The 16,252-nt window shown below is 44.7% G+C and overlaps 1 protein-coding gene across 1 annotated transcript in view; it reads right to left on the reverse strand.

Moving 5' to 3' along the window:
• The window catches only part of DDX10 (DEAD-box helicase 10), a 254,437-nt gene that overhangs the window by 108,691 nt on the left and 129,494 nt on the right, over nt 1-16,252 (reverse strand). Inside the window, exons 14-15 of the mRNA XM_075592333.1 lie at nt 6,730-6,861; nt 2,027-2,194 (exon numbers count right to left, since the gene is read on the reverse strand). Coding sequence (XP_075448448.1) covers nt 2,027-2,194; nt 6,730-6,861 — 300 coding nt within the window. The remainder of the gene's footprint in view (nt 1-2,026; nt 2,195-6,729; nt 6,862-16,252) is intronic.

Below are 16,252 nucleotides of genomic sequence, written 5' to 3' on the forward strand. Positions count from 1 at the left end.
TGTGTTAACACACCTGAATGCTCCAGACCAGCAAACTGCTAAAACTTCGGCTTTTATAGAGGTGGTCACACTTGCTGATGATCAATTAATCAAGGACATTTGATTAGCAGCACCTGTCTGCTACTTAGCATCTTAATTCCTATGGAAGCAGTAAGGGTGTACTTCATTTTTCACACATGGCTTCTCCATTTTGGCTTTTTTTTGTTAAATAAAGCATGACAAGTATGTCATGTTTTGTTGTTCATCTCAGGTTGTATTTACCTAATTTTAAGACCCGCTAAAGAACAAATGATTGTTATGTCCCGATATGTAAAACCATAGAATTCAAAGAGGGTGTACTTTCTTTTTCACACAAGAGTGTGTGTGTGCGCACGCCTGTGTGCATGTGCGTGTGTGTGTATATATATATATATATATATGTGTGTATACTGTATATATACGTGTGTATATACGTGTGTATATACGTGTGTATATAAGTGTGTGTGTGTGTGTGTGTGTGTGTGTGTGTGTGTATACACACACACACACACACACACACACACACACACCATTGCCATAAAGGCCAATACAAAAGCTGATAATCTGTGTAATAAGTAAGGCAAATAAATCTTGCTACATATTTACATACAATAGACAGTTGTTAAACTCAGGAGTCAGAGCAGAGATGTGTGGGTACATTTGTATGTGAGTCAAGGGCGCGCCGTGAACATCAAGGGGGCGCCGTGAGCATCAAGGGGGCGCCGTGAGCATCAAGGGGGCGGACTTTGGTGCTAGGTGGAACACCAAATTGATCATTATGTCGGGCAGCAAAGTGTGTCTGGATGTGCATTGCTAATGGTATTTAATTCTGAGCGTCTGCCCTGTTTAACCTACATACAAAATGCAGCTTGAGGACTGTAGGCATATTACTAGCTAGTTAGTATGTGACCAATTGCTGTTTCAAAAGTTTGATATTTTACATTCCTGATTTGTGAGGGGAAATGATTTACTCACAATCGTTGTTTCCGGTGGACTGGCTTAACCTTTGAGATATCCAGTATTTATTGTTTTTTCTTATGGTCTGCCTGCGAGATTTGCTCCAAATGTAAGGGAAATGGCCTGCAGTCTGTTAAGTCTTAATGCAGAGCAATGGCCTTTATAAAAAAAAAAAAAAACTTACAGGATCCATCAGCAAGACAAGGTACAATGTAAAATTTTGATTCAGGAGGCTAATTAATTGGAGTGCAGCAGATGCTACTGCATTTTGCTGGCCATAAAGCATAGTAACAGCTGTTGCGTTTTATCAAGTGACCCTTTTGCTCAGGTTTTATTGCCAAGAGCAGCTCGATGCTGCTTAAGTTACCTTACCTAAAGCAGCTAGTCTTTAAATAAAATTTCCCAAACTAATTTAGGCGAGGTTATACAGTAGTAACTAGAATTCTCTGAAATAGCTGTACGTTCTCTTCCCACAGCAAACCCTCATCATTATTCTCCTATGCCACGCCAGCATCACAATGCAAAAGGTCGAAACTGCCGTCTGGCAATAGGTTTGCTGGACATGCACTTCATTTACCCAGGGTTTGCTTTAACAGCTGTGTAAGCTAAAAGGGATCCATGTTAAAGTGCATAGGAAGCGCTGCACTATAAGTCTTTATTTGCATGCCATTACCCAGAGTTTTGGCCGGCAGAAAAAGCACAGTATATGTTATTATAAGCCAGGCAGGATTGTGGGACCTTTCCGAGACATGTGAAGGTGTTAAGTGTTCTTTATGATTACTAGTCGCTGTACAGCGGTGAGTTTTGTTCTTAGCAGAGCTGGCTTGTATACTTCATATTCTACTTTTTGGATCCTGCTAATCAGACAAGAGATGAGATACCCGGTTTCCATTTCAACGGTGACTTGATAATTTTGGTAAATGCAAGGCACATTGCTCTTGGAAAATGCCGTACACCTTATCATCAGCATGCACTTAAGATGTGAGAGATTGCAGTTCACATCGGTTAACAAATTTTGTTCATAATAGAAGTGCTGGCTCAGAAAACCTACCCTGTGCTTTTCCTTGATTTTTTTCCTGTATGCCTCTTTGTCAAACTTATCTTCCTCGTGCAGCCTCTCTTTTGCTTTTGCGAAGTTGATGCCACTAGTATCATTCTCATCGTCCTCCTTTGTTTCTTTCACTGCAGTTTTTTGCGCTGGTGGCCACTGCTGGATCACCTGCACAACACAAGTAGATATCAGAGACATCATGTAAGCCACATCAAGGTCATCTTATCTGACTTGATAAAAAGATCATATTTACAATACAATTCGTAACAGAACATGCAGGCTAACATTTCTAAAACCGCTGCACCATCTGAGCTATTCTGATATATATATATATATATATATATATATATATATATATATATATATAGCTAAACCCCGTTATAACGCGCCTCGCTATACCGCGATTCGGTTATAACGCGGTTTTCCCGTGGCTCCCGTTTTAAAAAAAAAAAAAAAAAAAATTTAAAAAAAAAATTATTTTTTTTTGCACACTGCACACACTGCACACACTGCACACACTCACTGCACACACACTGCTCATTGCTCACACTGCACACACACTTACACACACTCACAGACCCTCACACACACACAGCAGGCTAAAATTGATTCATACAATTCTAGCAGTTCCCATTTACTGAATAGCAAACTCCCATTTATAGTTATTCCTACATCTATAGCACACTCCCTTTCAATAATTTGTTTATACACCTATTGCAGGCATCCAGCAACTTTATTCATTCATACGCCTGTAACAGGCTTTGATTCATTTTCTCTCACACCTGTAAATGGCTCCCAATTAATGTTTACACCTACACTGTATAGCAAACGTCCACGTATTCATCTATAGCAGTTTTTACTGTATTGATTTATTCTGCCTTTGTAGGGTTACCTTATGCTTTAGTGTCTGTTCAAACAAGAATACTGAACACACAGGCAGAATTGTGATGTGGAAGTGTGTGTGGCAGCCTGTCATATCAGAGAATTGCAGACCAGTTTGTAGTTACAAAGGTCCAGGGCACATGACACTCAGATGTTGCACAGCTATCAGGTAATCTGTAATTGTATTGCTGTACTAATGTACAAAATAACACGAACAGGATATAACAATCAGAGTGCCTCACTGCACTGAAAATTAAGTATTATAGGGAATGTGGTCACAATCTGAAATTGTTTGGCTACCACCTCAAAGTGGGGTTACACAACATGGACAGCCCACACCAGTCATTCAATATGATTGCCACATGGTTTAAATGTCACTCACTACTGTACTTAAGGCAGTTTGTTATTTCCAGCATAAATAGCACCCTGATCAGAAGACATTTGTTAATTGCTGACAATTATAAAAAGCACAACAGGATACTGCATGATGCAATGACAACATGCCACAGTCACAAGACTGCAAGACGCAAAGACAATACACAACCATACATGCACATAGCACTGCATGATTTAACAGCAGAACACACGACACAATAACAGACAAAACGACACATGGCACTGCGTACACAATCACTCCACACTGTTTGAGACAAACACACACAGTGGTTGGCATTACCCGCAGCATTGTGGTGCAGGATGGTGGGAGGCATGGTGCAGACTATAGTTCGGCACACAGGGGGTAGGAGATGATCAACAAGGCTCAGCACAGAGCAGCGGTGCAGGAACAGTGTGTCAGATCCCTGCTCTCACCGGACACATGGCTCATACAGCTGGTGCAGACCGGAACTGCTTCATGTGCGAAATGTCTGACTTACTAATACTGAGCATGCGCAGTTGTTTTAAAAGTGCACGACATAGCCACTGCATCATGGAGGCCCGCGGTGACAGGGGGAAGCGGGGACCGGAGGGACATCCCCGCTCCCATCTCCTGCCCCGCGGCCTGTCCCGCGGTGACAGGGGGAAGCGGGGACCGGAGGGACATCCCCGCTCCCATCTCCTGCCCCGCGGGCTGTCCCGCGGTGACAGGGGGAAGCGGGGAGCGGAGGGACATGCCCGCTCCCATCTCCTGTCCCGCGGGATGAATATGCGCTAAAGCGCGGCGGCCATTTTTTTTTTCCGCGACCCCGTTAGTAACGCGGTGGTCTCGGGGTGGACCCCGAGACCCGCGTTATAACGGGGTTTAGCTGTATATACTAATCCCTTGCTGCAGTGGAAGTGCTGTATGCTTGGTGATAATGGGGAAAGGCGGGGTTGCAGACCTGCCTAAGACATGCAGATGAGCATACAGCTATATTTGCATATATATATATATATACACACACACACATACAGTGGTTGACAAATCACCAAAAAATCTACTCGCCACACAAAAAAATCTACTCGCCACCTAGTACCAAACGTGTGCTGCTTGGGCCAATAGGAGCTCGCCACGATGTTAAATCCACTCGCCCGGGGCGAGCAAATGTATAGGTTTGTCGAACAAATATATATATACACACACACACGTGTATATATATATATATATATATATATATATATATATATATATATATATATATATATATGTATATATATATATTTTATAACAAGATAAAAAAATATATCTTATATCACTTTAAAAGTCAGAATAATGCACAATATTTTTGCTACACCACACAACGCGCATTTCGCAATGGCTTTGCTAGGTGGTTTACACTGCAGTGCAATAAAGGAGAAATATTAAAGAAAAAAGGTAATCGATCACTCCCATTTAGTATCTTAAACATGCCATTGGTTCATGATAATTGTAAGAGCAGGTAAAAGAAACACCTCGGGGACACAGACACAAGTGGTTGGGCATGTCTGGGGAAGGAGCTGTGCCCCCAAAACTTTACTTTTACCTGCTTCTACTATGGTGATGTAATAAAAACAGAGCAAGCGCTTTCTGAAACTACACCTACTGTATGTGCCTCCTCTATCCACACATTGCATGCACCGGATGAGGAGCAGGATTTTAAACATCAGTATCAATGGTAGGATTGCGCACCAAGGGGAATTCAATTGGATTATCAACTGTGAGTATTGGAGTGCTGTGCCACCACAACCTTCTTGCCATCTGCCATTGGTTCATATTTGTTCAAAGAAAGACTGAGCCTGTCTAACCGATAAAGGAAGCTGTAGGAACTATATTTTCAGGGGGACACTCTACTTTCCAGAGTAAGATTTTTAGGTCCAAGTATGCAGAGCGATTAAAAACCTCATCAATTGTGAAAAAACGGTTACATATGGTAAGAGAAGGATTCATAAGGAAGTGTCCTATTAATATTATTGGAATCCACATTTTGTCAAGGGGTACTGGGGTAGCACAAAGCTTTCAGGTATAGTGCTTTTTCATAGCCTAGATTTGTGAATAAACTTGTGGTTAATGCATTGGTCTGTGAAGTGGGACAGTTCAAATTAGATTGTCTTTGGGGGATTGTTCATTGTGTGATTGCTATTTTAACTGCAGCTAACCCTGGCAGCCCTGTACAGAGAACACAAAACAGACCTGAAGAAAATAACTGCAGAGCTAATCTATCTTTTCTTATTGTTTCTGTCAACTTTGCTGCGTTAGGCCAGCCCCCTCTCTACAAAATACTTATTATGAACTTTGGCATCTGCACTTTTCCTGTTCTATACATTAGAGAGGTTGGAGTAAAAATTGGGAAACAAAAACTATTCTCCTGGGAAAGGCTATTACGTTTCTGCAAACCAAGTTGCATACCGAACCCATCTGCCTTACACAGAGCAATACACGTTTTGGTTTGGGGCCAACTCTATTACATTTTTATCTCTCTTAGCTTCCACATGAAAAAGCCCAGGGCATTTTACAATGGTTTGTTATTAACTTTTAGAATCATTTTTCAAAAGTAATAATGCTCCGGAATGTAAATACATTCTCATGTGTTATTTCCTTCAAAAAGCATCTCGCATTGGTTTCAAGCCTGCCATTGTTAGCATTGTGATCACTAGCATTTCTGTTTGAATAGTGCTATATTATTATTATTATAATTATAAATTGATTAGGGCAAGGTAACCAAGTAAATCTGAACAGGTCGCTGTTTAGGAACCTTTAGAAAATGTTCCGTTTCATCTGACACCTAACCCATGCTAGGCTGAATGTGCTTCTGAACCAGGAGATAGGGGGGGGGGGGAGTGGGTGCAGGTCTCAAGTGAATCAAGGGGACACATCACATTATCCTACGCATATTCAACAGCACTGTCAGGGTGCGGGGGAGATGCTGTGGCAATCCTAATGTGGCCATTGTCATGTTGGAACGCACTCCTCCTGACAGGGAAATGCAGCAAGTGTTTCAAATATATGTTTGGGTGCTGCCAGTCTCAGTGGCTTGTCAAATCTGCTGTATAAATGTACAGTACTAATGCGCTAGACGACACCATAATTAGTGAATATATTATTTTATTGGCATCAAAGCTTCAGTGCTGCTGCATGACCCAAATATTGAGGTCAATAAAATATATTTACTAATTATGCAGTCGCCCGGTTCAGTCTTTGATCCACATGTGCTGAAGCAGATAGCCTGAAAACCTGACCTGTTGGTGGCCCTTGAGGACTGGAGTTAGCTACCTTGCGAGTAGTTCCACTTACTTTAACCATCAGCAACCACATATATACATCAAATAAATCCCCTCCACTTCCTCATTGATAACACGATGCCAGGCAGAGCTTTCACATACAAAAAAAAATAAATGTTTAGGATGAACGTTACACGTTCACTTACATCTCCGTCATCAGCAAAAACTATTTTGGTGTTCACTTGGAATTTCTTATTTAGAACTTTTTTGGCAGTCTTGGTTCGGCTCACTTTTTCTGCTTTCTTAAGCTTGGATTTGCTCGTTTCGATTTCCTGGTCCTGTAAAAGAAAACAGACGGCCAGATCAAATTGGGGTCTTTTCTTGGAAAAATCAGGCATAGAACAAGTAAAGGTACAACAGGTTTGGAAATCTTGGCAGAACCGAGAAACCATGAACAGGTTTTAAAAAGTGAGGTACTGTATTTTCTTACTCCTAACTTAAGCTCACACAGTTATGTACCAAGAAGTACATATGAGAGAACTCCCCTTTAAAAGCACCCGTGCCTCCCCGCCCCCCCCCCCCCCCTTTTGGAATGTATTTTGTAACACAAGCGGCATCAGGGGGTGCCCTGGAGCAGAACAGCTCTATTCCTAGTTCAGAGGACCCACCGTTCAAGATATTTACCTATTTAAGTTCCGGTACAATTAAAGTAAAATAAAAAATGGCCGCCAGGGTAGTCCAATGGGAAGCGGCAATGTCACGCTCAGACTTCGATGGCAGCTTATTGATTATCAAAAGGGACTGGAAACACTGGCACAACAAAGGGTAAATATGTTGGGAAACAAGGGGTGCCCAGAACATAAAAAATTAAACTAAACACAAAATTCTTAATAGTTTTGCGCAGTTTCGATCAAAGACCCGACCCACTGGTTCCAATTCTGTTTATTAAAAAAAAAAAAAGAAGAAGTAGGGGAGATTGCAGCTTTTGTTTGCGACCCATTTTGAAACCACTATATACAGCACCAACTGTGCCAAACAGTTACTGCCCCAATAAACATGGCGGCCTAATGCAGGATCTCGAAAAGGGGATTAAAGAATGTGATCCATTTAAAATAATGCATTCAATTAACTGCAGTCAGAATAATGGAGGAATAAGGATTTTCCATCATTTTGTGCTGCAAAAACTACTGAATGCATTCAGTTTCCTCGATTAAACAAACATGGAGAAAATGTATGTTAATGATAACAGTGCTGATACAATCCAAACTGTGTCTCAGTAACACACTAATGCTATTTAAATAGTAAACATTTAAAGAGTCCACTAAAAAACCTAATAACATTTTATATTCAATAAAAAGAACAACATTTCTATAGGACAAAATGGACCATGACCCGAGCAGACCCAAGAACATCAGCAATCGCAGCAACTCATGTATTTTGACGACAGCAGCCGCAGCAGCACACAAAAAAAACCACAAACTTAGCTGTCATTCACCTTGCTTTCCTTGCAGAGATATTACGAGTTGGCAAATATCAATATCATTTATGTTACTTGAGATCATAGTAAGTGCGTTTCCTACAGGAAACAGCCAATATCCAGCACCATTATGCTGTGGGACCCTTCTTCACAGGGGTGGTTAAAATATCAGAGTCCAAATGCTTCCTCTTTAGTGAAGGAAAAGAATGTTGGTGTTAACGTTTAAAACGGACACACTGAACATTTTAAGCAAAGCCCAGCTCAAATAAATTGTGGTATTGGTGCAACATTAAAAAGCATTATGCGGCATCTATAGAGGATAGCATTGTAACACTGGTGCCATTCTTCATCCAATCCACAAACCATAACAAATAAAGATTGGACCGATAGCTTACACCAAGGGTGGCCATCTCCAGGGATAGCCCTCCATAGCCGCTCCTCCCAGTGTGCTGGTAAGTGTGTGCGCGCATTTATAATGCATATGTGTGTTCCATTCATTATGTGCACACATGTTGTATATGTAGAGTTTGTTAATGTTGAATATAAATGTGTATTTGTATATGGTGTATCTGTGTGTGTATATGGGGCATGCCATATATATATATATATATATATATATATATATATATATATATATATAGATATATAGATAGATAGATAGATAGATAGATAGATAGATAGATAGATAGATAGATAGATAGATAGATAGATAGATAGATATACACACACACATACAGTGTTCGACAATCATATACATTTACACGCCCGGGGCGAGAGGAGTAAATATTGGCCCAAGCAGCACACGTGTTTGTTTTTTTACATTTCCCTGCTCGTGCTGAATTTTCCCTGCTTGCGCTGAAAAAAAAAAAAAAACTCCCCCTACCTAACAGCTGATTGGTGCGCTCTCCCAGGCTTTGAGGGCGTGCGGCCAGGGTCTATATGAGCCCGCCCCTAACGAGCAGCCATTCTTTTCCCATGGAGGACACAGTAAGTACCATCTCTGGTCTCTCTCTCTCCCCCCTCTCTGGTCTCTCTCTCCCCTCTCTCTGTCTCTCTGGTCTCCTCTGTCTCTCCCTCCCCTCCTCTCTCCCTCCCCTCCTCTCTCCCTCCCCTCCTCTCTCCCTCCCCTCCTCTCTGTATCTGGATATCTTATTTACCCTATATATCTTAACTGTCCTATACTACACCAAAATAACCTATACTGCTTTCTTCCAGATCTAACTCGGATCACACAGAAGACATCGGAATCCCCCCTAACCCAGAGGACAGGTAAGAAACACATCCCCTCCAATGTATTACATTGCGGGAATGAGGTACCTGGACATTGAGGGACTGCGGATCAGGTAAGATCCCAGGTGGGATTGCTGCTTTAGATATTGTGAAGCGGGGACATCCAGACACTGGTTAAGGGGTTCAGGAAACTAGTCATTCACATGTGGCTTTTATTTCTAGATCTGACATACACACACACACACACACACACACACACACACACACACACAGACTAATTGTAGTATAATGTAATACAATAAATACATTTATGTCAAAAACGAATGTTGTTCTGACTAGAAATTTATTAAATGTATTTTATTTATATACTAGCTGAGAGACCCGGCGTTGCCTGTGAGTTAAATTTCCCACTAGGAAAAGGGGGGGGGGAGGGGGGGGAAAGGGGAGGGGGGAAAGAGGGGGGGGGAAGGGGAGGGGGGAAAGAGGGGGGGGAAAGGGGAGGGGGGAAAGGGGGGGAGGGGGGGACAGTGGACAGGAGGGGGGGAGGGACAGTGGACAGGAGGAGGGGAGGGGGGGAGGGACAGTGGACATGAGGAGGGGAGGGGGGAGGGACAGTGGACAGGAGGAGGGGAGGGGGTGCGGCAGTGGACAGGAGGAGGGGAGGGGGGGTGCGACAGTGGACAGGAGGGGGGAGGGACAGTGGACAGGAGGAGGGGAGGGGGGAGGGACAGTGGACAGGAGGAGGGGGGGAGGGACAGTTGACAGGAGGAGGGGAGGGGGGAGGGACAGTGGACAGGAGGAGGGGAGGGGGAGGGACAGTGGACAGGAGGAGGGGAGGGGGGAGGGACAGTGGACAGGAGGAGGGGAGGGGGGAGGGACAGTGGACAGGAGGAGGGGAGGGGGGAGGGGCAGTGGACAGGAGGAGGGGAGGGGGGAGGGACAGTGGACAGGAGGAGGGGAGGGGGGGAGGGACAGTGGACAGGAGGAGGGGAGGGGGGGAGGGACAGTGGACGGGAGGGGGGGACAATGGATGGGGGGGGGCAGTGGACGGGAGGGTGGGGGGTACAGTGGACGGGAGGGACAGTGGACAGGAGGAGGGTAGGGGGGAGGGACAGTGGACAGGAGGGGAGGGGGGAGGGACAGTGGACAGGAGGAGGGACAGTGGACAGGAGGGGAGGGGGGGAGGGACAGTGGACGGGAGGTGGGGGACAGTGGACAGGAGGGGGGGGACAGTGGACGGGAGGGGGGGGCAGTGTACGGGAGGGTGGGGGGACAGTGGACAGGAGGGACAGTGGACGGGAGGGGGACAGTGGACGGGAGGGGGACAGTGGACGGAAGGGGGACAGTGGACGGGAGGGGGACAGTGGACGGGACCCCCCCCATGCGTAGCTCCGGAGTGTCTGACACACACAGTGACTCCCACACACACAGTGTCACACACACACACTCCCACACAGTGTCACACACACAGTGTAACACACACACACACACACACATTGTCTCACACACACACACACACGTCACCTCGAGGGAGGAAGGGGGTCCTTCATAGAATGATAGGCAGAGGGAGGATGGGGCAGAAAGAGGATGGGGAAGAAAGAGAGGATAGAGAGGATGGGGGAGAGTAGGAGAGGTGCTAGGGGTAGAGGAGAGGGAGGGAGAGAGCGCGAGCGAGAGGTAGAGGAGAGACAGGAGAGGGAGGGAGAGAGCGCGAGCGAGAGGTAGAGGGGAGAGAAGGACAGAGAGAGAGGGAGGAGAGAGAGAGAGGGGTGAGAGAGAGGGGGGTGAGAGAGAGAGGGGAGAGAGAGGGGGGAGGAGAGAGGGGGGAGGACAGAGAGAGGGGGAGGAGAGAGGAGGAGAGAAGAGACAGAGGTAGGAGAGAGAGATAGGAAAGAGAGGTAGGTGAGAGAAATAGGAAAGAGAGGTAGGAGAGAGAGAGGGGGGGGGGTAGGAGAAAGGAGGGAGCCATATAGTTTTCCTGTTAATATTGTAGTTAATAAGTGGCACTTGACAGATTATTAACAAAAATAAATAAAGTAATCTGGCCCTCTGCTTAACCCCCCCCCCAAAAAAAAACAAAAAAACGTGGACACCCCTGAAAGACCATTTAAACTGTATTATCCTACCTACTTCATTCATGTTATGCTGCTTGTGCAGACGCAGCCCAGGTCAGAGGAAAAATCTAATCAGAAAGGGAACTACAGAAGCACAGCTCGTCGTGTATAATGAAAAGCCGTGTCTGGTGGGTAATGTCACCACATTCATTCAGCAGTCTATTATATCAACAGTGCGGAGCTCAATTAGGGAGAGGTGGCAAAAGGTAGCCGCGAGGCACAAAGTCCTAACGTCTGAGCCGCTGAAATGAACAGCAGGAAAAAGCACCTTTGAGAAATATCTTCCATTTTTAATCTTTCTAAAAAGTGAAAGAACCATAAGTCTTTCCTTAAAAGGTGAGCATTAGTGAGGTGCTGATCCGAAGTGGGGAGAGATTAAGTCGAGTTACAATACAGTACTTTACTCCGATATAAAAGTATAGACTTCAATTCCTGACGCTGCGGTCCCAGTCAGCACTGTGGCACGCGCGCCCGGCAGGGGGGGAAGGGGGGTCGCGTGCACAGCGCTAACCGCGATCTTCCATGGAGAGAGGGAGATTGCGACGGGAGGGGGCGTGGTGGCGGTTTTGTGGGGGCGTGGCCATGACCTCACACGGCTGGTTCGCCATCATTGGGTGAACCGTCGGCGGGGACGTGGCCACGCCTCCGTCGCAAGTTCTAAACTCAATTTCATGGAGTTTAAAAAACCTGGCAGTACGGCGCGGCTGCACCTTCAGCGGGAAGGTGCGTACTGGGCCCAGCCCCATTGAGGGGCAGTGCTTATACGCACAGTCACTGGGACCGCAGCCTTAGTAAAACCTATGCTGTTATTATTGCAGTTGCATTGGTGGGGGGTATGTAACAATGTTATCCAGTACAACAAGCACAAACAAAACGTTACAGCAAAGACAGACATAACATGCAAGGCGATGCCTGCTCAAATGGCGCTTTGTAATCTAAAACAGAGGTACTCAACTTCAGTCCTCAAGCTCCCCCAACAGGCCAGCGCATCCCTGCTTCAGCACAGGTTGCTCAATCAGTCCCTGCTTCCGCACAGGTGGCTCAGAGGCTCATATTGAGCTGTGCTGAAGCTGGGATATCCTAATAACCTGACCTATTGGGGGAGGGGGCTTGAGCACTGGAGTTGAGAACCCCTAGTCTAGAAGAGCATAAAGGGCGAGATGCACACGAGGTGTTGCGTCAGTAGATAGCTCTAGTTTGTAAAGTACTTAAGATACCAGTCAGCTGGAAACAGAAAGCTTTAGGAGAGTTATGTAGACTTACAGAATTGAGGATTGAAACAGCAGCCCCACTTCACTCGGAAAGGTTTAAGAAATAGCATTTACTTTTTCACCCAAATAAATTTCTCACGATCAGACCTCGTCTTCAATGTCAAATTGTGGTTGATAAAATCATTTATGGGGCTCTGAAATACAGGGCTAGTGTGTTTTTTTTTTCAAGCTGTAGCATGCCTGCAAACCACTGATATTTGGCAATTATGAAATGATTCCAAACTTTAGCTATTAACCCTGATCTAGATTGTAACAAAAAAAAAATCATTTTGTCATCCGTGTGTTTTTTGCAAAAATGCTTTTGGGGCTAAAAACCTGAAAACCTAATACTGTATATATGTTAAACGTTGAAAGAAACATTCAAATATTACATACCATTCGCTTTATTGTAAATACAATGCAAGTGGGACAGGAGTTTTAACCGGGTAGCTAACATTTACAGGACCGGTCACCACCGACATATTCTTGTTCCTTGTTCTTTGTTGTTAAAGGACCGTTTTTTTTTTATCTAATCCATGAAGAGAAAGTTCTTGGAATTTGACATTTTCTTTTAACAGAAAACTGTTCTGACAATTCAATGTCAGGCTGCCCTTCGGAAGTACTGTAACAAAGCACTCAAGAGAATCTCCAATTGGTAGTCATGTTGTAAGACTAAGGGGAACTCGGAATGAATTTATATTGTGTTATAGGCTGGGTCTGTACTTTTACGCATTGTAAAGGGGGCAGAAACTGTTGCTTCCTAAAACTAAGCCCTTACATTTGGAAGCCTACAAACAGCAATTAATTATGTTGAAGCAGTAATCCCCCCCTCACCTGATTTAATTTTCACCAGCGGTAAGACAGGAAAGGTGTCTGTACTGGTTGAGATAAAGAAGTTAATAAATGCAAGTAAAATACCTCACACTTGGAAGATTTTTCTTTAACCAAAGTTTGTCATCTTTCATTCAAACCTGGCCCTACTACCTCATTCAACATTACTGTTGGAAGTACCATCATTCACCCAGTAGCCCAAGCACGCTGCCTAGGGGTCACCCTCGACTCCTCTCTCACATTCACAGTCACTTTTTCCTCCAAAATATTACAAAGATACACCCTTTCCTCTGTTGCTAAAACTCTGACACAGGCTCTCATTCTCTCCCGTCTCGATTACTGTAACCTCCTGCTGTCCGGCCTTCCTGCCTCTCACCTGTCTCCCCTACAAACTATCCTAAACGCTGCTGCTAGAATCACTCTACTCTTTCCTAAATCTGTCTCAGCATCTCCCCTGCTGAAATCACTCTCCTGGCTTCCTATCAAATCCTACATCTCTCACACAATTCTCCTCCTCACTTTTAAAGCTTTTCTCTTCTGCCCCTCCTTACATCTCAGCCCTAATTTCTCGCTATGCACGATCCAGACTCCTGCCTTCTGCTCAAGGATGTCTTCTCTCTACCCCTTTTGTATCTAAAGCCCTCTCCCGCCTTAAACCTTACTCACCGACTGCCCTGCACCTCTGGAATGCCCTTCCCCTCAATACCCGACTAGCACCCACTCTATCCACCTTTAAGACCCAACTTAAAACCCACTTGCTTAAAGAAGCAAATGAGTAGCACCGTGGCTAATACTATACACGATATATAAAGCTTGGCCCCCTGCAGACACACTTACCTGAAAACCCTCCTACTGTCTCTGTATGTTCTCCCTACCAATTAGATTGTAAGCTCTTCGGAGCAGGGACTCCTCTTCCGAAATGTTTCTTTTATGTCCGAAGCCCTTATTTCCATGTTCTGTTATTTGTATTATTTGTTATTTATATGATTGTCAAGTGTATTACTACTGTGAAGCGCTATGTACATTAATGGCGCTAAATAAAGCCATACATACATACATCTTGAGCCTCTAATCTTCTCATTATATAAAAAGTACGGAGTAATAATTGAACACACGCAGCGCTGTATTCTCCGGTCTAGCGTATCCACAGTAGACAACCCCATGTTGGCCAACTTTCCCTCTTTATGTAGGAGTTTTACTCAAAATTCTCCCTGAAAAAAAATTCAACAACCTAACACAAGCCAATGGACGATTACAGGGTCATATCTTCCCGGTTTTCAGATGTGGACAGTATGACAGCAGTGAAGATTCATCTGGTCTCGGTTTAATATTGACTGCAATGTTATGCCTGGTTGCTGATCCCAATTTGAAGTCTTCTCTGCATTAATCCCTTCACTTCCAGAAAGTGGGGGGGGGGGGGGGGAGGAGAGGGGGAGGTGACCAAGCAGGCAACAGGGTGTCAATCCATTGTCATCAGGGTTACTGTGGCTAACCCTCTTTTAATGTTGGCCACCCGGGTTTTGTCCACTTATTTTGATATATTTCCAATACATGTAAAAGTAGTGATTCTGTTCTGGTCAGGAGATTGTAAAAACTCAGGAGTTAATCTGGAATTTCCCAGAAACTGGATTCTTAATCACTGTAATTATCAGGCATTTGTATTCCTGGAGCAGCCTCTTGTAGGGCCAGGTATTCTCAAGTAATGTATATTTTTGGGAGTGTGTTTCCAATCTACTTATTCTGTGCCCTTTGTTAGGAAATTGAGGAGTGTTAAGGGACATCTGTGCTTCCTGCATTTTGCGTAGCTGGACTAGGAATGAAAACCTGAGGGATAGGCCCAAATTGTCAGAGAACTGGCCTTTGTCCAGGTCGGGTGGAGAGATGGACTCTACCCCTTGCTACACCTGCTGTTTCCATCTTGTGAATTGGAAGCTCGGCTACTATAAGCAGGCAAAACTGATACAGAAGAGAGTTGGCAGCTGCAGAGAGAGGAGGCAGGGGCCTGCGTGCTAGCCCCTGTGAATTCAGTGGTGTTGTGTGTGCAGGGAGCCGGTTTGGATGCTGAATCGTGTAGGTGAGTTTCATTGGAGAGAGACCCCTGGGAACAATCCTAGCACTGTCTGGAGGAGACCAGCAACCCTTCATTATTCAGAGAAACGCTGTCTGGAGAGCCAAGCGGCGGCAGCCTCCAGATGTATGTTTGGGGCATCCAGCGGAGGTGAATGGTGACCCCACCTCACCAAATACTGTAGGTAGCCAGGAGACAACCAACCACTTTCCAGTACTTTGTTGTTGAACTGTTGGAAGTTACCCAATGACTGGGATTTATGGACTGTTAAGGCTCTATTTCAGCCACTCAAAAAGGACTAAGAGTCCAAGATCGCTTAGCTGAGGCACCATCCAGGGAGGACTGTGATCAAAGCTCCTTTTCGGGAATAATTGTTGCCCCTTTCATGTATCTTTCCCCGAGAGTTGAATTTATGTATTATCGGTGTTATACATCCCTATAATAAATCTAACGTTTATTGGTTCCCAAGTCTAGATAGTCATAACCTGCATCTTGTGCAGCCCCTAGGGGCTATAGGGTTGAGCCTACCCTAAAGGGGTCTGGTGGCAGTGGATACCTTGGGGATCTGGACACAGATCGGGGACCACAGAGCGAGGCAATCCCTGTTCCATGACAACCGACTAAAGCATTGCTGTGAATGGAAAGATAGGGGGCGTACTTCAGTAAATGCTTCCTAGATAGATAGATCGATCTAATCATACAATTAGGCTGAATCGCAAAAGAGAACAGTAGAATTAGCAATTATATTAATGATGACCA

The sequence above is a fragment of the Ascaphus truei genome, chromosome 3 (assembly GCF_040206685.1).
Source record: "Ascaphus truei isolate aAscTru1 chromosome 3, aAscTru1.hap1, whole genome shotgun sequence".
Taxonomy (NCBI): domain Eukaryota; kingdom Metazoa; phylum Chordata; class Amphibia; order Anura; family Ascaphidae; genus Ascaphus; species Ascaphus truei.